The sequence below is a fragment of the Oncorhynchus nerka genome, linkage group LG6, assembly GCF_034236695.1.
Source record: "Oncorhynchus nerka isolate Pitt River linkage group LG6, Oner_Uvic_2.0, whole genome shotgun sequence".
In the NCBI taxonomy this organism is placed as follows: Eukaryota; Metazoa; Chordata; class Actinopteri; order Salmoniformes; family Salmonidae; genus Oncorhynchus; species Oncorhynchus nerka.
Window position 1 is genome coordinate 25,027,189 of NC_088401.1, and position 27,341 is coordinate 25,054,529.

The 27,341-nt window shown below is 39.9% G+C and overlaps 1 protein-coding gene and 1 long non-coding RNA gene across 3 annotated transcripts; one reads left to right on the top strand and one right to left on the bottom strand.

The window, feature by feature from the left end:
- Window positions 1-777: 777 nt before the first annotated feature.
- On the bottom strand, window positions 778-11,013 carry LOC115130216 (uncharacterized). Its single transcript, XR_003863745.2, has 3 exons — window positions 10,717-11,013; window positions 10,392-10,519; window positions 778-1,751 (listed from the first exon to the last, which is right to left on the bottom strand). It is a non-coding gene; the product is annotated as an uncharacterized LOC115130216 (long non-coding RNA).
- Window positions 11,014-11,058: 45 nt separating this feature from the next.
- Window positions 11,059-27,056, top strand: LOC115130217 (adenosine 3'-phospho 5'-phosphosulfate transporter 2). Of its 2 annotated transcripts, none has more exons than XM_029661130.2 (10): window positions 11,059-11,307; window positions 11,903-12,126; window positions 19,217-19,338; window positions 22,126-22,280; window positions 23,647-23,754; window positions 24,191-24,288; window positions 24,406-24,498; window positions 25,525-25,636; window positions 26,122-26,191; window positions 26,304-27,056. In XM_029661130.2, exons 2-10 carry the CDS (start codon window positions 11,908-11,910, stop codon window positions 26,452-26,454), a joined length of 1,128 nt encoding a protein of 375 aa, XP_029516990.1. In that variant the 5' UTR covers window positions 11,059-11,307; window positions 11,903-11,907; the 3' UTR covers window positions 26,455-27,056. The 2 variants fall into 2 exon arrangements, with proteins under 2 accessions (XP_029516990.1, XP_029516989.1); XM_029661129.1 differs by lacking the exon at window positions 11,059-11,307 and adding an exon at window positions 11,314-11,678.
- The last annotated feature ends 285 nt before the right edge of the window (window positions 27,057-27,341 follow it).

Sequence of the window (27,341 nt, forward strand, 5' to 3'; positions counted from 1 at the left end):
CTCGACACAAGACTGTGAGTGTGTGTGTGTGTGTGTGACTGACTTAAGGTAATGTATGCGTAAAGGTGATGAGAAAAAGTTTAATGTTTGCAACTTGACAGAAGTCATTGCTTTAATATGTTAACTGTATAATTGTGGTGGAAGCACAGCTATTGAATAGGGGATAACATTTAATTTAACATTTAATTTGTGAGTGTGTTTAAACATAAATTAGAATGACAGCAGTACAAATGTTGAAATATTGCGTCGTACAGCACATTTCAAATAAAAAAAGCCTTGAAGCTCAAAAACAGAGATTTCACATCATCTTCACAGAGCTGTGCATGTTCATGTTTTGATGTCCTATATTAAAATTTGTATGGTTACTTACATTACACCTACTTCCCTGGTCTTGGAACTAATCCGATTGATATGGAAATGGGAACTAGATTTATGACAGAGTTGAGAGAGAGAATTTCCAGGTTCTTCTGAAAATGTGCTGAAAACTCAATTTTGGGAATCCTTTGGTTTTGATGGTATTGGTTCTGGGATTATACAAACCCCTTTAAATTCAGACACTGAGTCCTTTTTTTCAGTGAACAAAAGGTTCGACATGCTGGACACATTCTCCACAGTCCAGATGCTAATCAAGAACAAATTCAGAAAATATTCAGAAGATGTGAGACAACACAAACAAGAAAGCCTACAAAGAGAAAATAGTATTATTGTTACTATGTGGGGGGGGGGGGGTTGATTTATTGAGTTGGTTTTGATAAGACCACTTCAAGCTCAAATCAAGAATAAGACAAATAGTTCTACTGAAACTGCCCTGCAATATTTGACTTCACACAGAGAGCTATGGTCAGTCTGCACGGAATAGTTTTTATTATCAACTCTCAGTTTATGGTAATGACATCCAAGACATACACTAAATTAGTGATAATAAGTATAAAAAGTTTGCAAAAATCACTTTTATTTTAGATAATGCAGCCCGAAAACTATTTGGGCATGTCAAAAAAGCATTAATTGACTCTGACAGGGTAATACAAAATGAGACATTGTTAATGAATGAACATACTAATAAACAAATTAGTGAACAGTTCAGATGTAAACATTAACTCTGAATTAATACAGAAGTTAAATGATGATAGGGTTAGAGCATTCTTATTGCTATTGTGCTGTTATTTACATTATATTATGGTACATGTGTACTGTAATAAATAACCACATCAAATCTATAGTGTTGTACATAGTAAATGAGGGTTTGTAGTGACATTCAGACAGCATGCCTAACATCAGCATAATGTTATTTCATCATCTAAAACCAAACAAAATACTTTAAAATCAATATACAACACAGTAAAAAAAAAATCAATATACAACACAGTATAACTTCATTTGTTTTGCGTATACTAAATAATATATTTTAAGCCAGTTTCAGAATTACATTAGATAGCTTTGCATCATATTCCTCTTTATAACGTTTATTAAAGAGGTATTACTGTGAGTGGCGATCAGAGTTTCCAGAGTAAGATACAACATACATTTAAGCGACATCAAAACAGATTAAATGAGCCACACAAGCTTCCTGCTTTTTTACAAAGGCAAATCCTTATCTACCACAAATCGTCCATTTTATCTGAGACAGCATTTAAAATCATCACTTACCAATTCCTTACTTTACCTAAACAGCCATTTCAGCATGTGTTGTCTCTCATTGGAGTTGAAAATTGCGGAATGGCCTGGAAATTGGAAACATCTAGAATGCAGTCCTGGAGAAAGGAAATCAAAGTTAAATGAGATCATGCATGCCAAGAAAATGTTTCACCAAAGGGCAAAAAGGAAGGTGGAGATAACAGAGAGGAGAAACAACTTAACGTTGTGTTACTGGAATCTGTTATGAGTGTGTATATGTATGTGTGTGTGTGTGTAACCTGTAGTAATAATAATAATAACAATAATAATCATTTCTGAAAAACAATTTCAATAACGACACTGCTTTGTCAATAGTTTTTTGCACTAAGACAGGCCGTGTTTGTGGCATGGTAGTGTGTGTGTCTGAGGACAGGTGGCGAAGGGCATGAAAGAAGTTAAACCGGTAATGAGGTGTCTTTGAAGTGGTGAACCGCAAACAATTAATCACAGGGCTCTGACTGTATTGGCTTCCAATGACGCAGATCTACCAAAACCAAGTTCACTTGAAAACGTTGAACCTTACCCACCCAGCCATGGTATGATGATAGACAGGTAGAATGCTGTTCCAGTATGACAAACCAAACACCAAATATAATGCCAAGGGAATCTCCTCTCTGGTTTTCATGGCTATTGTACATTCTAGGCTTTACAGTATGTATGCATACATTTTCAGCAGAGGCCAGAGATTTTGCTGACATTTCATCTTATATGAATAGTTCAATGGCTTCCTTCTAGCTAGACATGATGAGGTTCCAAAATGACAGACAGGGGTGTCTGGCTTGTGTTGATTCAGCTTAACCCCGCGTTTACCCGAGCAGGTATTCTCGCCGGCGTGCGTCTATTTGAAAGTCAAAAGAGAGTGATCAAGAGAATCATGACAGGCCAAAGTTTCCAGGATATAGGTGAGGAGAGAGTACATGTGAAGAAATGCTGCAGCCGGCACACGTCAAGGCAGAAACATTCGCCCCCGGGTCGAGAGAGAGAAGACAGGCAGCAGGGAAACCAGGTTTCTCACATATACAGACCATGATCCCTTGTCCCCTACTGTACTCCATCAGATAGGACTTGAAGAGAGGGAAGAAATGGATCAGCAAAAGGTTATTAGGATACCTATTTCTTAATCTGAAACCAACATATTTTAGACCCTAGATGTCGTTATTTTTATAATAAATATAGCTGTTTAGGAGAAATTATTCATTTTTTTAAAGATGTTTTCTTTTGTGTTGCAGAGAATTGGCCATTTTAGATGAAGTCATGGGAGCAGAATAGGTGTGCCATCTTCTCCAATTAATCATTTAGAATTTCTTATCGCCATGAAACACTTCAGAAAGAATACCATTCCAGCAGCGATATTTCCTGCAAGCAAAAACCTGTTCAAAGACATTTTTCTTGGGTCTTTTTTCCTCCTCATCAACTCACTGTCCTGGCATCAATTCAATTTGCAATGACTTTTACAATATCTTTTACTGGCTTTGTTGCAACCAAAATGTCCCGAGGCCAGTTGGGCAAATAATTATGTATAAAAAAATTATAAGCACGTTTAAAGTGAAAGTGTGGTTTAATTAAGTTGTACTGTAGTTATGCAGGCATTAAAATCACAAAAGTTAAATGCAAGAGCTTATTGCGTAGCTACATTTTGACGTGGTTGAGTGAAATTGAGTTGTTTGTGAAGATTCAGAGGATTTCCTCTCGTTTTTATTGTCTTTAGCTGGATAAAATGAGTATAGTACCAAGTCCCTATCAACGAACAACTCTAACATGGCACCCTAACTAACCGAAGTCCCCTCCCCTCCCTCTACTTCTGTCAACTACAGCCTGTTACAGCAGAGTTAATAATTAGACTGCCAAAAAAAGACAGGAAATATAATTGAATGTGTGAAGTGTCATCGGAGTAACCAAAACAACTTATCGTTGTAGCCTGTGTTTTACAGTCAATTTGCAGTGAATTGAGAAAAAAAGGCCTTTGTCACTTTGACTAAATCACTGTATTCCTGTCCATGTGTAGGGTTGACATCCCATTTCCTGTATGAAGTCATTTCCTTTCCTGGGGAGAGTTTCTGCATGAGCAGGGGTGCTTGTCCAACAAAGTGATAAAACATAATTTTGACTTAACTTTGAGTTGTCATTATTGCTATAATTTAGGCCGTTTTCACATAGTCCTCTTTAAAAGAACCGATCTCAGTCCTCTTTAGAGTGAACTCCAGGGTAAACAAAAGCAAAGGACTCAGTCCTCTTTAGAGTGAACTCCAGGGTAAACAAAAGCAAAGGACTCAGTCCTCTTTAGAGTGAACTCCAGGGTAAACAAAAGCAAAGGACTCAGTTCTCTTTGTGTTCACACTGACCTTGCCTTTGAATGAGGACTCAACTCTTGCCAGTTCACTTTACCTATTTTGTGGACCGAGTCCTCTTTGCATTCACATTGCTATGTTTAGAAAGGAACCAAGATCTTTTCCCAACATGCACTCTGGGTTTTTACAAAAGTGCAGGACAAGCCATTCAAATCAGAATGTGTTGTCGGACAGCTAGATATGCCTACTTATATTTTGAAGCTAATAAATTGCATTTAGTTAAAGTATGAGACATAATAACTGTAATCAGAAGATACTATTAACATGTACATTTGATTGGTAACAGAATAAATAGCAATAGAATGACTGCAGAATAAATCAAGCTGCAATTGAACATTGTACACCCAAGGTAGGCTACTGTCCCTTTAAGAGCTCGAATAGATTTTGAACCCTATGTTGTGATTTTCACCAAATATATTGTCTTCTCACACTATTCAAACCCCACAATCAATAAACAGCTTATGAAGCTCTCTTAGCCTATAGATCACATATTGCAAACAAATAATCTGAACTAAAAACTCCACACATTTTGGAATTTCTGTGCGTCACTGACAATCGCTAATCAAATTCCAAAAACAGCACACATTTTTTTTCCTGTGAACCTGCACATCATCATCATCTCTCTTTTGTGACACCAATGTCAGGGAATAATGATAAGCGCACCTGGGAAGCTTTGCGTTCACATTGTCCTAAAAAAAAAATCAGGCAAACCGAACTCAGACCACCTCTTGAGATGGTCTCAGTTCGGTTAGCTTTGGGGGCTCTTTTCAGGGGTCTGAGTTCCTTTGGAGTGTTCACACTGCACCAAAAAAAAATCACAAAAATTGGCTGAAAAGGAACCAAGTGTGACATCACATCCTAGGTGTGAAGAGAAGCACAGCAACTGTATGACGATAGCGTCGACAGTTTCCACCAATATTTCAATAACAGTTTGATAGTGTAGTAATAATAATAATAATAATAATAATTCATTACATTTATAAAGTGCTTTTCATTATAGAATCATCTCAAAGTGCATAAAATTAGTAAGAGTAGGATTATTGTTGTCTGTAGTTGTTGGCAGCAGCATTAGTAGTAGTTCTTGTTATGGGAACAGCAGTAATGACAAATGTGTTGCAAGTAGTTTAAACTGAATCTAAACTGCATTATACATTGTTTTGAATATACCTCCCTGATATGCTTATGCCTAATGTACTATGGAGTGAGGGAGTAGAATTGCTTCCCTCTGAAACTCCACCACGCTGTGGAGAAAGGGGTTTAAAATACTGTCAGAGAAATGCAACATTTATGAATCCCCCTTACATCCCAGCTTGATTTATGTGAAATAATAATACACTATTTAATGCTTAAACATGGCTAGGAGCAATCTTTGCCTATCAAGATGGAGTAATGGCGCTGGAAGACAAATCACCTCCTGGACTTGTGATGCTTGTTTAAAGGTGCTCAGCAGATATATTAAACTATATGTAATTGTACACTAACTCTGGGCTGTAGGCACGACGTGGCGAGCACAGGAGGCAGCCAGCCTGATGCAGATGGAGTACGGTAATCAATTTGGCTCAAGCATCAGACGGAGAGAGAGAGAGAAAGAGAGAGAGGGAGGGAGAGAGAGACAGAGAGAGAGAGACAGAGAGAGAGAGAGAGAGAGAGAGAGAGAGAGAGAGCTCTCGGATGTCTCACGCTGTTGTCTTGTTTGAGATCTAGCCATCCATCCCTCCAATACTTGTTCTGTCTCAGAGATGAGACAATGAATAAAACTTTAGATAATACATAGCGGTGGAGAGATTTTTCAGGATTGCAAATTAAATAGAAGTGGAGAGATTTTTCAGGATTTCAAATGAAATAGAAGTCATTTTAATAGAGAATGTGATATTATGGCAAACTATCTTTCCTTAACATTGCTCTTTATTACTACACCTTGGGTTAATTAAAACAACCCTTGAGAAATCCGTTGTACTTGGATAGGTTACAGTAGCCTGCATTTTGCAGAATGGGCTTTTTCTCACAGCGTTAATCAGCCTTTCCCAGGACCGGGTTCAGACAGGGCTGGTCACGCTGTGTTGAATTTATGGCTCTCTGATTGCCTTGTTTAATTAAACTTAACAGCAAACTTACACTCCATTTCAACTCATCCTGATCTGATTAATCATCATCCACCTTTTACCACCAAATCCAGGTAAAGATAAACAAACACCGTAATTACAATGGTAAATTAAGCTTCTATGATGCATTCCCTGTGTGGGCTGTGGGTGGTTCAAAAGGGGTCTTACAAGAACTAAACGACAGGCGTTCCTGGATCCCTCCTTTCCATCCCTTATCAGTTCTTCTCTTAAACCTGCCCTTGCCAAGACAAACAAGGGCCCTGAAATTTGGTGCATCACGTGCAATTACAGCCACAGTGAGCCACAGGTGTTGAATTCTTCTGGCAAGCCATAAAACATTATATGCATGATTTGTGCACTCAGCCAGGTCTGTAATTTCATTCTCTTCTTTCATTTTCTCCTTCCTGACCACACAATCCATTTTGTTGGTTTATGGGGTGGGGAGAGGAGAAACGCACACAGAGGCTTTCATGATGATTACATGCTTCCCTGTGCAATCAGATGGGGGTCCTGGCACCTGGAATGGGATGCCAGCTAAAAAACTATGCCCATGTGCCCACATGTGCCAGTCCTTTCCAAACTATTAAGTTAGATCCACACTAAAATGAGCCTGACGTCACACACAAAGTTTTGCCTGTTGCCATGGACGCCCTCAGGGCAAACTAAATAAACTTTCTCCGCCACTTTAGCGGCGTTCCTAAATGTGCCAGGCTGAGTGATAATCCCTGGGACACAGTGTCGTTCATCACAGATGTGGGCCGCAGGTGGAGTGGGGCTATGGGAGGCATCAGGGGCCAATTTGGGTGTGAGTAATAACATCCCAATATATCATAAATATATTGTACGACATATATTAAGTTATTAAATATATTTTAAACATTTATTAGGGTTGGAATTCAGGTTAATTGCTCAAACTAAAATTGTAATAGTTAATTCCATAACTATCATAACACATATGAGAGAATAATGGAAAATGAAAAGCAAATGTAGGCTAAAATCAGAATACCGTGTGGAAAGCCTTTGCCAGAGAGCATAAATGTTACATATCCCTAGGATTGTAAACATATCAGGCCTTGTATCATTCTAAGTCCATGAGTGCACAATGTACAAAAATTGCACTAATCCCCATTTTGATTGACGTTTCATATTTCTGACAATATTCAAAATAATTAGAAAAATACATCTTGTAAGGTAATAGCTTCTCAAATCCATTAAGTAGTTAAAGGTTAGGTGAAAAACAGTATTATTGCTCACAGCAAAACTCTTAATTAAATGACACTACATCATTTGTTTCCCAATCCCTTTACTTCATATACACGGCTCAGGTTAAATGAATGCGCAATGAAACATGCATGTCATTTACCGACTTCTCTGAGAAGACAACAAACACATTGTTTTCTGTCTCTATGTATTAGAAAAAAATGCATATTTACAGATTGGATAAGCAGACACCATTCCTAACAAATTGCTTGTTTAATTACTTTTCTTTTCCTTCTCTTTTGGTCCAACTTGCAAAGAGGTATGCTTCCCCCTCCTGGTTGCACAGAAACAAGAAAACCAAAGCCTCTTTGCCTTCCTGAGTTCGAGTATGTAGTAGTTTACTAGGTTCTCTTCCCTCATTGGTTCACATACACATACACACTCTTCCCATACACTGCTGCTACTCTGTTTATTATCTATCCTGATTGCCGTGTCACTTTTACCCCTACCTACATGTACATATTACCTCAACTACCTCGTACCCCTGCACATTGATTCCATACCGATACTCCTTGTATATAGACTAGTTATTGTTCTTTATAGAGTTACTATTTTCAATTTGTATTGGCTAATTTTCTTACTTTTTAACTGTGCATTGTTGGGTAAGGGCTCACAAGTAAGCGTTTCACGGTCTACCCCTGTCGTATTCTGTGCGTGTGACAAATGAAATGTTATATTGTTAATACTGTATAACAACTGTGTATTCAATTGTATGTAGTGAGGTAAAGCCTATATGGTAAGGAATTCATGTTACCAACCTGTTGCCTAAGGGGCATGGGAAGCAGTCCCAAGGTATTTCACATAAATCCAAAGAGACATGTTCAAATGGTTTAGCTCTTAGCAAGAAATAGAATCAGATAATAGGCTACCTTACATCAGTTGTCAAATTCAGATAATTGATATGGATTGCCTGGACTTGCTTTGGTCATACTGCAGACAAAAAGCAACATTTCACTGTTCACGGTAATGCTAAGGGACTAAATGAAAATGGACAAAATAAGTATTTTTACTTGAATACTTAGGAAGACAGTTGAGTTTTGAAAGCCATTTTTAATGGTGAATATCGGTCTTAGGTCTTACTCACAACACAATGCATTCCTTTTACCAAAAACAGAACATATGAAGTAAATTCTGAGCATCTGTAACACCACCAATATGGCCACACTTTTCTTAGGTCACTCGCAGAGTGATGGTGAAAAAAAGGAAAAATAAAAAATGTGAGACCAGCAAGCCTAGCAGATCAAAGAAAATAACATGAGAGAGGATATGAGTGCTTTGAGAAGTAATATAGTGGAGATAGCATCTGTTTCCGTCGCATGCAGGAGGCTTCAGACTAGCCCAGGAAAGAGACAACAGAGAAGGCACTTTAGCCTGGGATAAAAGCAAACATAAATGGGTTATTAAGAAACCCTCAATGTTATAAAGGATTGGGTGATATTATACCGTTCCGCAATCCTTTTCGAGAGGTCCATTCCCCCGTTGTTGGAAAAAGATAGGGGTTTTTATGACAAAATAAATGTAGGGATTATTTTTTATAAGACGAGCACCAGTGTAATTTTCCTTTGGTATTTCCAATTTTGAAGTTGGCACTTTGGGTTGAAGGGTGAGTGTGTGTGTGTGTGTGTGTGTGTGTGTGTGTGTGTGTGTGTGTGTGTGTGTGTGTGTGTGTGTGTGTGTGTGTGTGTGTGTGTCATTTTCTTTTTAATTTCAGGCAAGTGGGTTAGGGGGAGAAACATATAGGTCATCAGTGGAGGGTACTGTGAAAGACAGCTCTCAGACTGTAATACCACCCTCTCAATGGATATTTAAGTTTGAGTCATCTTTGCAAGGCCACATTTGATTGCTCAAACTTTTGCATTACAACAGTTGAGTTCAAAACGATCCAACAGCAGAATGACTAAAACAACCATGTTCAATTTGTTCAGTGGTCTTCAAACAACCTGTCTCAGTTGAAAAGGCAATTCAGCTTGATGCCGTTTCTGCACTTTGTCTTTCAAATAAGAACATGCAAGAAGAACATGCAATAATAGGTCCATGCGAGCCTCCAAAGGATTTAATGTCCTTTGTGATCCAAACTGCAAGGGGCTATATTTAATCCAGATTTGACTGGTTCAGAAGTCATTTCATTCCCTTCATCTCTCTTTCTGGCCTTTATTTATCACAGGTTCGTCCTGTGCGCGCTGGTGCAAAGCCATTACACGACTATGTACATTTTTTAACAATCAATAAATAATTATTTTATTATTTAAAAGGGTCTTATGGGGAGGAAATGGGTTTTATTACATAAATCCATCATTTTTGATGAATGGGTACACTTGTAAAGTTTGATGGGAAAAGAAAGTGGTCAGCCCCATGCAGACTACCATGCATTGCTGAATAGCTTTTTTTTTTACAGCCAGGCTGTAAATATGACATTTGTGTCTCTTTGGGACTGTTATTTGGAATGCAGCGTAACAGGTAGGGGACTCGTAAATTCAGAGACATTAATTAACCCCTTGCATTTAGCGTTTGGGCTCCTTTTAGGTATAGGAGGTGACCTGTGAGTAGTGGGGGTTAAGGGATGTGACCGGACTGGCCAGCCAAACAGCGCCCAAGTTCCCATTCAAAATGAGTTATTAACAGAATTTTTTGAAAATTGTAGCCTGGCTATTTAGTGTCATATAGCCCCGGCCGTGGCGGCTGGAGGCCTCCTAGGGACAAAAGGCAATACCATTACAATCAAATCTAAGATGGAAGAGGGATTGAGCTGTCCACTCTGAATTTTTATATTGTCAAAGAGCTGGGAGGAAATAATGCCATCCTAGAGTGAATTAACCTCCTGTGTGGACGGAAAAGCCATGTCATCTACTGGGAGAGGGAGAGAATTGGACAGCTCAGAGAAGGAGAGAATTGGACAGCTCAGAGAGGGAGAGAATTGGACAGCTCGGAGAGGGAGGAGGGATGGAGGGAGGGCAGAGGGATACAGTAAGGGCTGGGGGAGGGGATCAGAGGGAAGAGGGGATCATACCGTGAGCTGTTAAGGCCCTATGGAGAGTCAGCATCAAACACAGGACAGGATCGGTCCTTCTCGGTCAGACAAGGGATATGTCAAAGTTTTGCCTCTGGTTTTGCTTCGTTGTCATTGAATCAAAAAATCTAAAATAACAGCACAAAGGGTGCATTTAGTGAGCACTAGTGCCATATAAAATCATGCAATTCATGTTCTATCTGGGATTCGTGTCAATAATGTCCAGTGAGTTCATATTTCACCATTTGCTGAATTGCAAAAAAAAAGTAAACACAAAGTAAAGTAAACACAAAACAAGAAAGGATTATATGAATAAGCATTTTACCTTCCAGTTCCTTGAAAAGTAGACTGTCTGGAAGGACTGGTTCTGCTGTTTACAAATGATTTGCAGACACACAAGAAGACCGGTGTGTACATTAAGTAATCCTATGTGTTTAAGAAGTTATAGACCATCCAGCGCTGGACAAGGTAGGTAGGGTGTGGATATATCTATAACACCAAACTTCTCAATGCAAACTATAATGCACGATGTGATGAGAAATTACTTTTTTTCTGTTTTGCACTGACTGAGTAGGCTACAATACGAATGTAGCTAGGTGCATTTCATTTTTCAACTGACCTGGTGTTGTTCCCTCCACCAATGGGAAATGAGGTCATAGTTCGAGACGAGTCACACTCAGCGGAAGTTGTTGGCTGCTGCCAGGAGATAGCAGCAGCGGTTCGCAAGTTAGCAAATGTGCTACAGTTCTTTTCGCATCAAAATAATTAAAATATCAATACAATAGCTTAAAAACATGGATCCGTCACGTCTGGAAACGTTATAATAATCCGAATCGATTGAAGAACAACGCAGCATTCACATTTCAAACCCGGAAGTTTTGTTCAGCTAGCATGCTAGCTTGTAGCAGCTAACCAGGTAGCTAGTTAGAATTTTAAGTAAAAATAAAACGTTATAGTTAAGCTTGTAAAGAAGTTAGCTAAATGTAATTTTGAACTGCAGAAAATAGCTCTGTTGCTAATAAAGTCGAAGTTCGAATGTATGTCATATGTTGGTGTTTTGAAATGTTCAGTGGTCGTTTTAGGATTTTCCCCACGCTTCAACTCACTGCAGTTGTTATTAACTAGATAGGTAGATTGGCTATCTAAGTAGCTAGCAATTAGTCATTGTTGTATTCAATCAAATAGTTAGCTAGTTTAGTAGTGCTGTATATCTCAAGGAGTAAAATCCCGAAACGCCCACGGATATCGGATAATTGATCATTGCGCTGTTGTCCTTGTTTGTTACAGGTAAAATTCCCTAGCTTACTATCTAGCTATGCCAGTTTTGAATCGGTCAATGTGTGTCAGTGATAGATACCTGAGACAGACAATAACGTGTTGGCTACTATGCATACAAGTACACAGACCAATTTTCTTCCTCATCTTCCCACCCTTAGTATATAGCCTGTCACATCCTTTTGCAACAGAAAGCAAATTATTGAAACTACCTAAGTACTGTATTTGATCCCCAGACACAATGAGTGCCAAATTCGGCCTGATGAACTACAACAACGCCCGGAAGCACCTGTCTATCTCCATCCCGTCGTCCAGCGAGGTCATGATGTCTCCGCACATTAAGTCTGTGGAGGAGCTGAGAGTGCTAGGCATCAACCTGAGCAGCTTCAACACAGCTACCCAGTTCTGCATCTGCACGGCGGGTGTCTTCCTCTTTTACCTCATCTATGGCTACCTACAAGTAAGCAGGGGTGTATTTAGCCCTTGATCATGACTCTCAGTTCCATTTGATTACACATAAGAATCATTGGATGAAGGCGTCTTCTGTTGGGGGGGGGGGGGGGGGTTGTTAATGCATCGCTTGCGGTTTTGGAAGCATAGGACCATATCTTACATATCAGCAAGAAATAATACAAAAAAGATGAAAGGTTAAATTGATACACACCCTTGTTAGGGCTAGTGTTCCTACACGGCCATATGGCCATGTTACAGTGCTTGTTTCCTGAAAACAGGCAGTAGACAAGAGACCTGTGTGTGAGCGTAACTCGGGAAGTGAAGCAAAAGTGTAGTATGGATCTGTGCAAAACTGCTACAGTAAGTGTTTATTTGAAGGATTCTTTCTCACTGGTGCAAGATAAGGACCATATGTTTTTGATAGCCGTATTGCATGCGATGATTTTGGACTTTTCTAAATGTTAAAACACAGCGTCAGGATTGTAGTTCACTTGAGGCAGTCGTGGGCGAAGCTAATGGCTGAGAACTTTAGGGAGAAGGCAGAATGACGCCGAGAGTTTTCGAGAGCTAGGGTGTATTCACTAGGAACCAAACAGAAGCGAACAGGGAGGGGCCTGCCTGAATTTGTCCAATAGAAACAGTTGTGAAACGTTTTGCAACTGTTTTCAGCTGTTTACTTCAGTGTTCAGATATTAGGGCATGGGGTAGCTGCTCTTAGCAATGCTACTATTTACGCTAGTGTTGCTGAAATATAATATTTGATTTATACTTACTGTGTCTGTAGGTTGGTCCTTATGCAGGGGGAATTTGAGGGGAAAAAACAGCTAATGGAAGGTAGAATTTAACAGAACGTGGGTCTATTGTAGACCCATGCAGTTCCTCAGTGATGTAACTGACAACAACAAAAATACTATAGTGTATGCTATGGTAGGAATACTGTATTATTCACTGTAGTATTTTTAGTGAATACTGTGCTGCTTTTAGTGAATACTGTAGTATTTACTGCAGTATACCGTAGTATTTACAGTTTACTATAGTATTTTGTAGTAAAAAGAAGAGTATATACTATAGTAATTGCGGACTTTAGTATACTATAGTATTTACAGTAGTGTTTTTGCAAACTAGTATGGTACACTGTACTATTTACTGTAGTGTTTTTGGGGATATTACTGTAGTATTTACCAATATGTTTTTGTTTTATTATCTTTGACATAGAAGTGGGGAGCTTTCTCCTTGAGGAAATCTACTGGAGAAATACTAAAACAGCAAATGAATAGTTTAGAGCTTCTGCTCTTTTCTATACCCATAGTTTACACAATATATGGTCTATACTTGGCATTTAGGTTTTTCACTTACCGGTGACACAAATTGGGACATGGGGGAGGGGAATGGGCAGGGTACAGTGGGGCAAAAAAGTATTTAGTCAGTCACCAATTGTGCAAGTTCTCCCACTTAAAATGAGATGAGAGAGGCCTGTAATTTTCATCATAGGTACACTTCAACTATGACAGACAAAATTAGAAAAAAAATCCAGAAAATCACATTGTAGAATTTTTAATGAATTTATTTGCAAATTATGGTGGAAAATAAGTATTTGGTCACCTACAAACAAGCAAGATTTCTGGCTCTCACAGACCTGTAACTTCTTCTTTAAGAGGCTCCTCTGTCCTCCACTCGTTACCTGTATTAATGGCACCTGTTTGAACTTGTTATCAGTATAAAAGACACCTGTCCACAACCTCAAACAGTCACACTCCAAACTCCACTATGGCCAAGACAAACAAGCTGTCAAAGGACACCAGAAACAAAATTGTAGACCTGCACCAGGCTGGGAAGACTGAATCTGCAATAGGTAAGCAGCTTGGTTTGAAGAAATCAACTGTGGGAGCAGTTTTTAGGAAATGGAAGACATACAAGACCACTGATAATCTCCCTCGATCTGGGGCTCCGCGCAAGATCTCACCCCGTGGGGTCAAAATGATCACAAGAACGGTGAGCAAAAATCCCAGAACCACACGGGGGGACCTAGTGAATGACCTGCAGGGAGCTGGGACCAAAGTAACAAAGCCTACCATCAGTAAAACACTACGCCGCCAGGGACTCAAATCCTGCAGTGCCAGACGTGTCCCCCTGCTTAAGCCAGTACATGTCCAGGCCCGTCTGAAGTTTGCTAGAGAGCATTTGGATGATCCAGAAGAAGATTTGGAGAATGTCATATGGTCAGATGAAACCAAAATATAACTTTTTGGTAAAAACTCAACTCGTTGTGTTTGGAGGACAAAGCATGCTGAGTTGCATCCAAAGAACACCATACCTACTGTGAAGCATGGGGGTGGAAACATCATGCTTTGGGGCTGTTTTTCTGCAAAGGGACCAGGATGACTGATCCGTATAAAGGAAAGAATGAATGGGGCCATGTATCGTGATATTTTGAGTGAAAACCTCCTTCCATCAGCAAGGGCATTGAAGATGAAACGTGGCTAGGTCTTTCAGCATGACAATGATCCCAAACACACTGCCCGGGCAACGAAGGAGTGGCTTCGTAAGAAGCATTTCAAGGTCCTGAAGTGGCCTAGCCAGTCTCCAGATCTCAGCCCCATAGAAAATCTTTGGAGGGAGTTGAAAGTCTGTGTTACCCAGCAACAGCCCCAAAACATCACTGCTCTAGAGGAGATCTGCATGGAGGAATGGGCCAAAATACCAGCAATAGTGTGTGAAAACCTTGTGAAGACTTACAGAAAACGTTTGACCTCTGCCATTGCCAACAAAGGGTATATAACAAAGTATTGAGATAAACTTTTGTTATTGACCAAATACTTATTTTCCACCATAATTTGCAAATAAATTAATTAAAAATCCTACAATGTGATTTTCTGGATTTTTTTTTTCTAATTTTGTCTGTCAGTGTACCTATGATGAAAATTACAGGCCTCTCTCATCTTTTTAAGTGGGAGAACTTGCACAATCGGTGGCTGACTAAATACTTTTTTGCCCCACTGTATATGAAAATTAAATACTGTAGTATATACTCTAGTAAAAAATATATATTTTTTTGCGGACTGTAGTGTATTTGCTGACATTTCTGTAGTATTTACTAGCATTTTTTCGTGGACAATACTGTAGTGTTGACTTTTTCTATACAAACCGCTTTGGTATTAGAATTTTGTAAAGTTCGGTACTTCTGTCTAATGTGTCTCACCTGACTCAGAGGACCAAGTATGTATATCGGTGCGGCCCTGTATAGTGCAAAGAGCCTGCTCGACATGCTCATTCATTGCTAGAGCTGTCTGGGCTGCATTGTTAGCTCCCCACTCATGCTGCCCAGCAGTTAACACACTTGAATAATGCAACACGGCATGTAGAAATGTTGAAGCTGTTCATTACTGTTCGCAAAACAATGTCCATACAGGCTAAAATTATTTTACAATGTAAGACGATGCTGGTAACTTCCAGCGTTAATTGTAGTCTAACTTTCCTTGCTAGCTTACAGCTAAAGCAACATCAATTCACTACCCTAGTACTTTGTTTGTGATACCATAGCGCAAAATATGCTGATTTCAAAGCTGATTGTTTTTTAAATTAATTCATTCTGTTCCCCTCGCCACTAAAAACTCATTCACTTCTTTGTCTCCCTCGCATCCCGTCTGGTTTACACTAGATTCCATAGCCACAAAGTCAGATTCTACAGCTACATTTTGCCTCGCAAATTGCTACTTTCTTAGAGACAACACACACTTTTCTAAAAGAAGAGATTGCTTCTTCTTTGAAAATGCTGTACAATATATTCTCCTAGTAGTTGCCAATAAAATAAGTCCTAAATGTATTGTTTGTCATCTGTAGCGCCATGAAATGAGCTAAAACAGGCTCAACTCAATGCATGCACACACTCTTATTGAATACTATGCATTCACCTGTATTGTGAATAGACTTAGTCTACATCTCGATTTACCCAGTTTATCAGTAGAGATTTACCTATTAAATAAATTATTACCCTTATGTTGTTTTGTAGTTAGATTGGTAAAAACACTTTCAAATTGATTGTATGACTGTATAATTGATAAATTAATGCATACCTGGCTGTCTCCAAAAAATGGACATAAAATGTTTCAAATGTAATGATATTAACCTCCAAAGATACCCAACGATTGGACAGTTGAAGCTGAGTTTATCTGTCTGGATGAAGTGCCATTTTGTGACTTTGGCTAATAAGTCTTATTTTTGTTGTTGTGGTATCGTTTTGGAATCGAGTATAGTGATGGTATCGAGTATTGTCATAAGTGTTGCACGGTATACTAGTACCATGGTAATATCATGGGTACCAAAATGTCATGATACTTATGATACCAACATTTTAGAATACCTTAGTACCATTTCATATGATACTACCAACCTTTTCAGCCCTACCGATCCAAAGAACCTGCTGGCGACTGTTACAAAATGTTTATAAAGTCAGTTGAGTTGAAGCAACAGCCACTAACTAGTCTCTTATATGAGCAGGACCGACAATATCCACTTTACTTTCATGGCAGCCAGCTGTATCCTCTACCAGCCCTCACCTGCTTCTCTTCACGCGCATCTATTCCACTTTCAGACCCTGTTGTTAGATTTGTACATTTGTTACATTAGAGCAGAGCACAAAGCTGGCACGGTTGATACATTGTCATTTCATCTCCTGTTGTGACCAAGAGCACAGATCAGTCTAAGTAGGCTTTGCAAGTTCAATGTCATGCATCTTCTGAGGGTCAGAGAGGGAAAATGGAGCAGTGCTTGGCGACACGGCGTGCTTTCAGCTTTACAGCAGAGAAGACATCTTGTCTCTAAACGGTTAAAAAAAATACCCATATTACCGGAGATGCCTATTTTTTATTTCTATTGGGATTCGTGCGCATTTTATATAATTTCACAAACCATTAAACTAATCCCGGGTCGCTAATTATTGGTTTAATAACAAACAACGTTGTTCAGTCATGTTACCTAGCTAGCTAACAACCTGCTAACTTGACAGTAGGTTTAGGCAAATTTGATTGGCCCAGGAAGAAAGGAAAAGGGTCTGCTACTCATGAGAAGGAGAGTGTGTGTCTGGGTTAACTGAAGAGTAAAGAAGGTTCCATGCAATGTTTTATCCTTACTGACACAATGACATGCAGATCATTATGCATGTATATCACAGGAGGATGGTGGCACCTTAATTGGGGAGGACGGGCTCGTGGTAAGGGCTAGAGTGGTATGATGCCATTCCATTTGCACCGTTCCAGCCATTATTATGAGTCGTCCTCCCTTCAGCAGCCTCCACTGATATATACTCCTTCCTCCCATTCCTCCAGCCAAATCAAAGGTAGGCCTTTGCAAATATAAGCAAATCAGCCATTCTATGCAGTGTTCTATTATACATTGTGAAGTTAAATTCAATGTGTTGTTTTGAGTTGAAGTGTAAATTTCAGTGACAGGTTTTTGGGGGACGGGGAGAACAGGATGCTAGGCCACAAATGTTTTGCCACGTGGTATCGCGATGGTACTCACTATCGTCACACTTGGCCTGGTATCGTTTGTAAAATGTTGGTATCGTGACCAGCCTAATTGTGATACTAAACCTGGTATAAAGTCAAAATGAAAAACCTGGTATAAAGTCAAAATGAAAAACCTGGTATAAAGTCAAAATGAAAAACCTGGTATTAAAGTCCAAATGAAAAATCTGGTATGAAAGTCAAAATGAAAAACCTGGTAGAAAGTCTAAATTAAAAACCTGGTAGAAAGTCTAAATTAAAAACCTGGTAGAAAGTCTAAATTAAAAACCTGGTAGAAAGTCTAAATTAAAAACCTGGTAGAAAGTCTAAATTAAAAACCTGGTAGAAAGTCTAAATTAAAAACCTGGTAGAAAGTCTAAATTAAAAACCTGGTAGAAAGTCTAAATTAAAAACCTGGTAGAAAGTCTAAATTAAAAACCTGGTAGAAAGTCTAAATTAAAAACCTGGTATAAAATCAAAATGAAAAACCTGGTATAAAGTCCAAATGAAAAACCTGGTATAATGTCCAAATGAAAAACCTGGTATAAAATCAAAATGAAAAACCTGGTATAAAGTCAAAATTCTGGTATTGTGACAAAATGACATTATACTACAGTTTACTACAGAATTCTATAGTAAGTACTGTAGTATTCTATAGTAAATTGTAGTATTTCAAGTTAAGTTATGTCACGTGCACAAGTACAGTGAAATGCCTTTCTCCAAACCCAACAATACATTAATGAATGTTTTTTTATTTGAGCTGTTTCTCAGCTTACGTCATGTCAAAATATAAGTCCCCCACAAGTTCTTGCTTTTTTTGTGCAGGTATTGCACACATACAGGGCTTTTATTTTGATATGAGGTAAGCAGAGAGGAAGTGGGTTTACAACAGAACCACGTTTTGGAAAGTCTTTTTTATTTTTATTTGTTTTTAAATTTTCTATTAGATGTTTTTTTTCTCAATTTCCCCCTTCAAAAGGACCAACCCTACGGACAATCGGCAGAGTAAGTATTTAGCTTCCGGTGACTATTCCGTTTTACTGTAAGCTAATTCCTAGCTAAAAGCAGCTAGGCATGGGGCTGCTGTAATGGTCGTTCCTGATGTGGGTGTAGTCGGATAGTATTTTTGAGTTTATGGCAAGACCACTGTATATGACAGTTTTACACGTTCTTCACAATCTGGCCTTAATTAATGGCTAAATGTACTCTTAATATCTACCATGTACAGGCAGAAGAGGACGGGCCACCCCTCTAAGCCAGGTTCTGCTCTAGAATTCTACCTTTTAGGTAGTTTTTCCTGGCCACTGTGCTTTCGCTTCTGTTCTGCTTGCTCTTTGTGGTCTACGCCTGGTTCCTGTAAAGCAATTTGTGACATCACAGATGTAAACAGCAGTTGTAAAAGGGCTTTATAAAAATACATTTGGTTGATTGACTGACGGATTCACCATACAATTGGTTGTTGACACATGCTAAGCAGGGACATTTTATCAGCAAGCCTCACTGAGGATACTGTGGAAAGCTACAGGAAAAGTAGTGATTTACCTCACCACAGGCTTGAAAGTAGACTTATCAGACTTTATCTGCTGTTTTCAGGAGCTCATATTTTCCGTGGAGGGTTTCAAGCCCTTCGGATGGTACCTCACCCTGGTACAGTTTGGGTTCTACTCCCTGTTTGGACTGGTGGAATTGCAGCTCACACAGGACAAACGGAGAAGGTAAACAAGGAAATGGAGTTCAATTAGGCCTCTGCTCTTCAGCAAACAAAGAAAAGTAGGAGTAGTGTTCACCAACAAGGACGGGGATCCAGTAGGGCTTTCCTTGAGAATAACATCAATAGACTGACTATTTCATGGTTAATGGCATTCAGCACTAATAAATAGATTGAGATTGACTAAATCATAGAATGATCAGTCTCTGTCCCGTTAACTATTAATAGTATGTTAATTGCTACAGTATGTGCCTTGTCACTTCAAACAATATAACCAGTGATCTACCTCAAGACCTATTGATATCAACAACACTTCATCTTGGGGTGGATGAATTCCGCCGAATCTGTTGCAAAACCTTTCTTAAAGGGAAGCAAACGGGAGGGACCTACCTACATTTGTCCAATAGAAACTCTCGTTTTGCTCTGTTTGGTTCGTAAACGGTTTCTGTAATGAATACACCTCTGTATTTAGGTTTTTTTCTGGATCAAAAGGGGCTTAGGTAGTGGGCATGCCAATGGGCACGGTCAGTGCAGGTGAATTATAGAGAACATTTTAGAGTCCCCCCCATCTTGCAGGGTTCATACGGTCTTGAAAATCCAGGAAAAGTTTGGGGAAATTATCAAATACGAAAAGTCCTGGAAATTAATTTCATAGTTTCTGTTTATGTCATTTATTTAGGGACAGTTGTAAAATATTTGATCAAGTAAATAAAAACCAACATCAGCCAGGATTCGAATGACACTAGCACATTGGTGTTTGCGTGTAGGACCTGCATAGCACCAGACGAATATGATAGAGAACACATTAACTAGGTAGCCAATTCAAAATATATCTTGTACCCTTTAGTTATGTTTAGCTATCATTACCATTACCATGTATTAATGTTTTCTGCATGTCTCAAAAAACCTGTGAATACGGCCATACAAAGTTCATATTATTAATTTAAACAAATATTTTTGAAAAATGAATGATTCACTTCGCCATTGTATTAGTTGGGATTCGGTTCAATCGGGGTGAATCGAATCATGTGAATCAAAATAATAATTTGTGAATCGTGAACATTAATTTTAGGGGGAAAAATTAGATTTAGCCTTTATTTTTGGATTATGGGGCTTTAAAACTTATTTTGTAAATACTTGATTTGGGCATCCAATGTATAGGACATTGCAACTTAATACCTGCTAGTCAGCATGCAAAGTAAATATAAAGATTTGTAGCCTACCATAGCCATTGGATCTTTGATATATAGAATGAGTAAATTATTTCAAAAGGCATAAAATGTATTTGGTTGCAAAGTTTTACATCAAGGGTGGTCAATCAGGTGGTCAATCATCCTCCAGGAGAGCTAATGTGCAGACTTTTATTGCAGTCCCCCTCTAATAAGTCGGCGTTTCAATTCATCCCAAAGGTGTTTGATGGGGTTGAGGTTAGGGTTCTGGGCAGGCTAGTCAAGTTCTTCCACCCCGATCTCAACAAACCATTTCTGTATGGACTTCGCTTTGTGCACGGGGGCATTGTCATGCTGAAACAGGAAAGGGCCTTCCCCAAACTGTTGCCACAAAGTTGGAAGCACAGAATCATCTAAAATGTCATTGTAAGCTGTACCGTTAAGATTTCCCTTCGCTGGAACTAAGGGGCCTAGCCCTAATCATGAAAAACAAACCCAGGCCATTATTCCTCCTCCACCAAACTTTACAGTTGGCACTATGCATTGGGGCAGGTAGCTTTCTCCTGGCATCCTCCAAACCAAGATTTGGACTGCCAGGTGGTGAAGCATGATTCATGACTCCAGAGAACACGTTTCCGCTGCTCCAGGGTCCAATGGCGGCGAGCTTTACACCACTCCAGCTGACGCTTGGCATTGCACATAGTGATCTTAGGCTTTGTGTGCTACTGCTCGGCCACGGAAGCCCATTTCATGAAGCTCCCGACCAACAATTCTTGTGCTGATGTTGCTTCCAGAGGCAGTTTGGAACTCGGTAGTGAGTGTTGCAACCGAGGACAGATGATTTTTACACACTCGGCAATCCTGTTCTGTGAGCTTGTGTGGCTAACCACATCGCTGCTGAGCCGTTTCCACTTCACAATAACAGCAGTTGACAGGGGCAGCTCAAGCAGGGCATAAATTTGACCAACTGACTTGTTGGAAAGGTGGCATCTTACGACGGTGTCACGTTGATAGTTACTGAGCTCTTCAGTAAGGTCATTCTACTGCCAATATTTGTCTATGGAGATTGTATTTGCCCGATTTTATATACCTGTCAGCAACGGGTGTGGCTGAAATGGCCAAATCCACTAATTTGAAGGGGTGTCCACATACTTTTGTATATAAGTATACTTATATATATATATACTTTTGTATGTATTTAGCCATGGAGCTGAGATACATTTTTACCATTTTAAAGCGAATTTCCTGCAATTCTATGCATTTTGCCACAGCTAATGCTGTGTTATTTTTGCTCAAACATAATAATTAAACGAATACTGCTTTATTAATTGTTTTTCGAAATATTATATTCTCCCTGACTGTCTAGCTTTTATTTTGGTGATTGTTACTTCTCAACGATGATCTTATAAAAACATATATTGCACCTTTATCTTTTCTACATACTTTATATCTGGTTTACGTTTACACTGAAAGTGTTTATTTGCTTACACTGTTTGGACTGTTTGGGAAAAAAACACCCACCCAAGGATTTCAATGGCAGAAGAATCCCATGTATTGCTAGTTTTTGTATTTTGTTTTTGTTGTTATCCCACAAGGCTTGCTAATTGCTCTTTTTCTTTTTGCAGAATCCCAGGGAAGACGTACATGATCATAGCATTTCTAACGGTGGGGACCATGGGCCTATCAAACACCTCACTGGGTTACTTGAATTATCCTACACAGGTCATCTTCAAGTGCTGCAAACTCATTCCTGTCATGATAGGAGGCGTATTCATTCAAGGCAAGTGGCAAAAGGAAGTTGATCGTTGTTTGTATGAGAGCCCATATTCGCGAAGAGTGAGATTAGGAGTGCTGATCTAGGATCAGTTTAGCCTTTTAGATCATAATGAATGTAAATGAAGGGGACCTGATCCTAGATCAGCAGTCCTAGTTTGAGACGCTTAATGAATATGGGCCCTGATCAAGACGTGAAAATGCTGCCTAATAATGTTTGTCCTTTTGCATGCGGGTAATGATGAACTAAACACATTACTTTTTTTGGGGGGGGTTAAGCCTAACTGTCAATCATAAGAGAGGCTCTCTAGAAACCTCCTGTGAGTGTCTTACCTCACACCCGTTATGCCCTTACCTCCAAACAATGACCAACTTTTCAACTTTTATTTCTGAGTTTTGTCCATGCTTAGTTTTTTGGGTTGTTTGCAAGTTTGAATTTCAGGGTGAGGAGGCCTAGTTCTCAGTACTCTGTCTTTCATCTCGGAGACATTGTCTTCATAAAGGTTCCACGTCTTAGCGATCAAACACTCGTTTTTTTCCTTCCTCCCCCTCCCTGCATTTGCGATGTTGACCATGGGTCCCCCAGGGGGACTAGTTGGAAACGCTACTGCGTTCACTCAGGATGCCAGCGAGATCTGATGTGAACCCTTCAAAGGGGAACAGAGGGAGGAATGAAAGCAAGCCAGACCAACCTGCTGCGTCACCTTGTCACCCCCGAGGCATCTATCGGCCTGTTTGGGAAGACTCCTCAGTCTCCTCTTGTTTTTTTGTTACATTTTACTTGTCCAACACCAACCAACCTCAACCCTCTCTTCTCTCCTGTTTGGATTTAATTGAGTTGAAGAGTCCGGGAGAAAGTTGGAGAGAAAAAAAAATCTCTTGGTATGGGCCATGTGCACCACCCGACCTGCAGCCAGTGTCACGCAGGCCTCTCAACTCGCTTGGATCTGGAGCAGAGCGGCGAAGCGCCTTTCTCTCCTCTCTTCTACACCGCTCATAAGTTCCTCTATCTAGCCGGCGTGTTTACGTTTTCCACCTGACCCATAAGGAGGGGGTAAATACCCAAGCGCCGTGTATCGCCACATATTCTGTCGTTTCCCTGTCTTGTCAGAAAGGGAAATGCCCTCCGAATTACCAAAAGTTAAGTTTGTCTTTTGTTTCGAAGGTTTTCGTGATCGGATGTCAGTCATGACAGGTGTCGGATCAATCCGAATCACAAGAAGAAAGATCTGGACATTAAGATCCACTGACTGTATTTAACTTTCCATCCAAGTGGAACTTGTCAATCAACTCTTCCTATTCTGGTAAATTGTTAGTCATCTGTTATGGAGGAATTCTGTAACTTTGTAGCCTAACTCCTCTGTTTTCTTCAGGGAAACGCTACAATCTGGCTGATGTATCTGCTGCTCTCTGTATGAGCCTGGGACTCATCTGGTTCACCCTAGCTGACAGTAAAGTCGCCCCAAACTTCAATGCAACCGGTAACATGTGAATCTGTTATCTATCTAGGTATTAGTAAAGGAGCCTGTTGTTACAACACTGTTTAACTATGGATCATTACTTTCACCATCCAAATCCTTTCACTGTGATTTTGTATTTGATACACAGAGAACCTGTATCAAATTAGTCAGGATACTGACATTTATGAGCCTGGGGCAAATTAAGCCTAGTGGTTGTTACCTAGGCAGAAGCTAAAGTATTTTTTAAATGTGGAGTTTGCACTCCTAAAGAACTATATATAATGTTTTATTTAAAAAGTTTGACCTTGTACCACATACATTATGTACAAACATATAGGTTTTCCCACACTCCAAAAGTACAGATGCTGTTTCAGCAATTCAGAAACGTCCATTGCTGTGCTGTTATTGTCATTCCTTAGCAATTTGGCGGTTAACCTGGTTGTGTCTGGTGTTTTAGGGGTCCTCCTCATCTCTCTGGCTCTGTGCGCTGATGCTGCCATTGGGAACGTGCAGGAGAAAGCCATGAAGCTCCATAACGGCTCTAACTCTGAAATGGTACCGAGGACCCGCCTTAAAACCAACTTGTTATATTTATATTGTAAACCCAATTGTGTAGTGTCCTAAATCACCTCAGAAATGTGACTTATGTGTGTAATTTTGATTGTGTTAAAGGTTTTGTATTCCTATTCCATCGGTTTTGGGTACATATTGACAGGCCTGTTGGGTGCAGGTGGATTGGGACCAGCAGTGGCCTTTTGCTCTCAGGTTAGTAGCACCCTCTCTGTTATACACTGAGTGTACAAAACATTAGGAGCACCTTCCTAATATTGAGTTGCACCCCCTTTGGCCCTCAATTCGTCGGGGCATTGACTCTACAAGGTGTCGAAAGCATTCCACAGGGATGCTGGCCCTTGTTGACGCCAATGCTTCCCACAGTTGTGTCAAGTTGGCTGGATGTCCTTTGGGTGGTGGACCTTTAACCTGTCTCCTCCCCTTCATCTTTAACCTGTCTCCTCCCCTTCATCTTTAACCTGTCTCCTCCCCTTCATCTTTAACCTGTCTCCTCCCCTTCATCTTTAACCTGTCTCCTCCCCTTCATTTTTAACCTGTCTCCTCCCCTTCATCTTTAACCTGTCTCCCCCCTTCATCTTTAACCTGTCTCCTCCCCTTCATCTTTAACCTGACTCCTCCCCTTCATCTTGAACCTGTCTCCTCCCCTTCATCTTGAACCTGTCTCCTCCCCTTCATCTTGAACCTGTCTCCTCCCCTTCATCTTTAACCTGTCTCCTCCCCTTCATATTTAACCTGTCTCCTCCCCTTCATCTTTAACCTGTCTCCTCCTCTTCATCTTTAACCTGTCTCCTCCCCTTCATCTTTAACCTGTCTCCTCCCCTTCATCTTTAACCTGTCTCCTCCCCTTCATCTTTAACCTGTCTCCTCCCCTTCATCTTTAACCTGTCTCCTCCCCTTCATCTTTAACCTGTCTCCTCCCCTTCATCTTTAACCTGTCTCCTCCCCTTCAGCTTTAACCTGTCTCCTCCCCTTCATCTACACTGATTGAAGTGGATTTAACAAGTGACATCATAGCTTCCACCTGGATTCACCTGGGCAGTCTATGTCATAGAAAGTGCAGGTTTTCCTAATGTTTGATACTCTCAGTGTATTTCATTATAATAGATCAGACATGGACCGTTCTGTGGTTAGCATTTTGTTTGATGCTCTGTCGAAAACATATGAAGTGGGGGAAAGATGGTGATATGACAATCTATTGAATCTTTTGTTTTCTTTCAGCATCCTGTGACAACATACGGTTATGCATTCTTCTTCTCTCTCACGGGGTACTTTGGCATTTCATTTGTTCTGGCCTTGATCAAACTCTTTGGAGCCCTGGTAGCAGTCACAGGTGAGAAGACCATTCTGTTCTGGGAAGATGCTTTGCTTGCAGAACCACACAAAGTCAATTTTCATGTGGAAGTGTTCATTTGAACTGTCCATATAGTTTTTTATGACTAAAAAGTCTGTATTTTACTTTTTTTAAACGTTTAATTCAGAAATTTCTCCACCAATGGAAGCTTAAGTTAAAGAAGTTCTAACTAACCATATGACTCCACAGAAAATATTTCTACAGTCTGAGTATGGATAACCTTACTAACACTCTAAAATCTAAAGCACAAACATTTTACAGATTACTGAAATAATGCCAGATCAGAGCGAACCTAATCTTATTTAGGATTCTGGAACCCTCCAGATTCATTTTGAGATTAACTGCAAAACAAATGTCAAAAGTAATCTCATCAACAAAGTTAGATATCCATTAGATGTGACAGACTTAGATTCAAGGTTGTGTGCTGTTATGTTACTCACTTTTCTGTCTTCTGTTCATTTCAGTAACGACTGGACGTAAGGCGATGACGATTGTACTATCCTTTATGTTTTTCTCCAAGCCTTTTACTTTTCAGTGAGTCGTGTTATCTTCAACCTCTCGTAGCTTACGGTCGCTCAATTTAGCCGTCATACTTTCAAGGCATTGAAAAGATTGTAACACGCCTCTCCGTTCCATTTCCTCTCAGGTACCTATGGGGTGGACTTTTAGTGCTGCTCGGCATCTTCCTGAATGTTTACAGCAAAAACAAAGACAAAATGAAGCTGCCATCTTTGGCGGACCTCAGGAATATGTTTCTGACCGGGAAGAAGGTCAGGCTGCTGTCACAGAACGTGTAGTAAAAGGGACCTGTGGTGGGCAGGATAAACAAAAAAAATTCTAACGTTCCTATCCAACATGGACCTAATAACAGTGGGCTCCTAAGACATTCCTTGGCCACAGAGCTCCACAGAAACATTCCCAGGAGGAGAAAGTGGACACGGAGCACCTGCGAGACTCTGAAAGGGAAGCTGACTCCTTAGCTAACCCAAATAGCACAGTTCTGCACTGTAAGTGACTCTATGACTTTAGCCTGAGCAAGACGAAGGGGGACGAAAGGTTGAAAGAGAATATATTGACATTTATTGAACTGATCATGTCCGAAATTGAATGCACCAAAAATATATATATCTTAAATGGCATATTTTCACCTGCATGTGCCAGAAGACAAAAACTAATGTTTTACTCAATCACTGTCTGAGAAATGTGTCTTCTCATGGTTTCTTTGTAATTTATATCCGATTGTACAAAAGACCGCTCAACAGCACAGTGACATCTTGAAGGGTGGGGCAGGCTATGCTCGGAAGTATATCAACGTGTCAACTGCCATATTTGCGAACCGTTTGTTTTGTTGAAATTGTAGCTCTTTTTACATTAAACAAACTGGGAAGTTTATCCAAAAGCTTTTTTTCATGTGTTTTTATATGTTACAGTGTAAGTAGCTGGCTTGACAGAGCCGTCTCTTATCCATTGGCTACAGAGGGGGGAGTTGAACGGCTGCCAAGGAGCTTCTCAGATGTTTACCCATCAGATGGCCCCGGGCTTGTTTGATTAGTAATCCTAGAATAAGATAGCACTAGAAAGAAAACAAACATTGTTTACAGGGCTTGGCTTTAGACCTAATTTGGATGAGTGGAAAGTCACGTGTGTGTCAAGGTGACATTAGCTAGATTTTGTCCCTTCTATG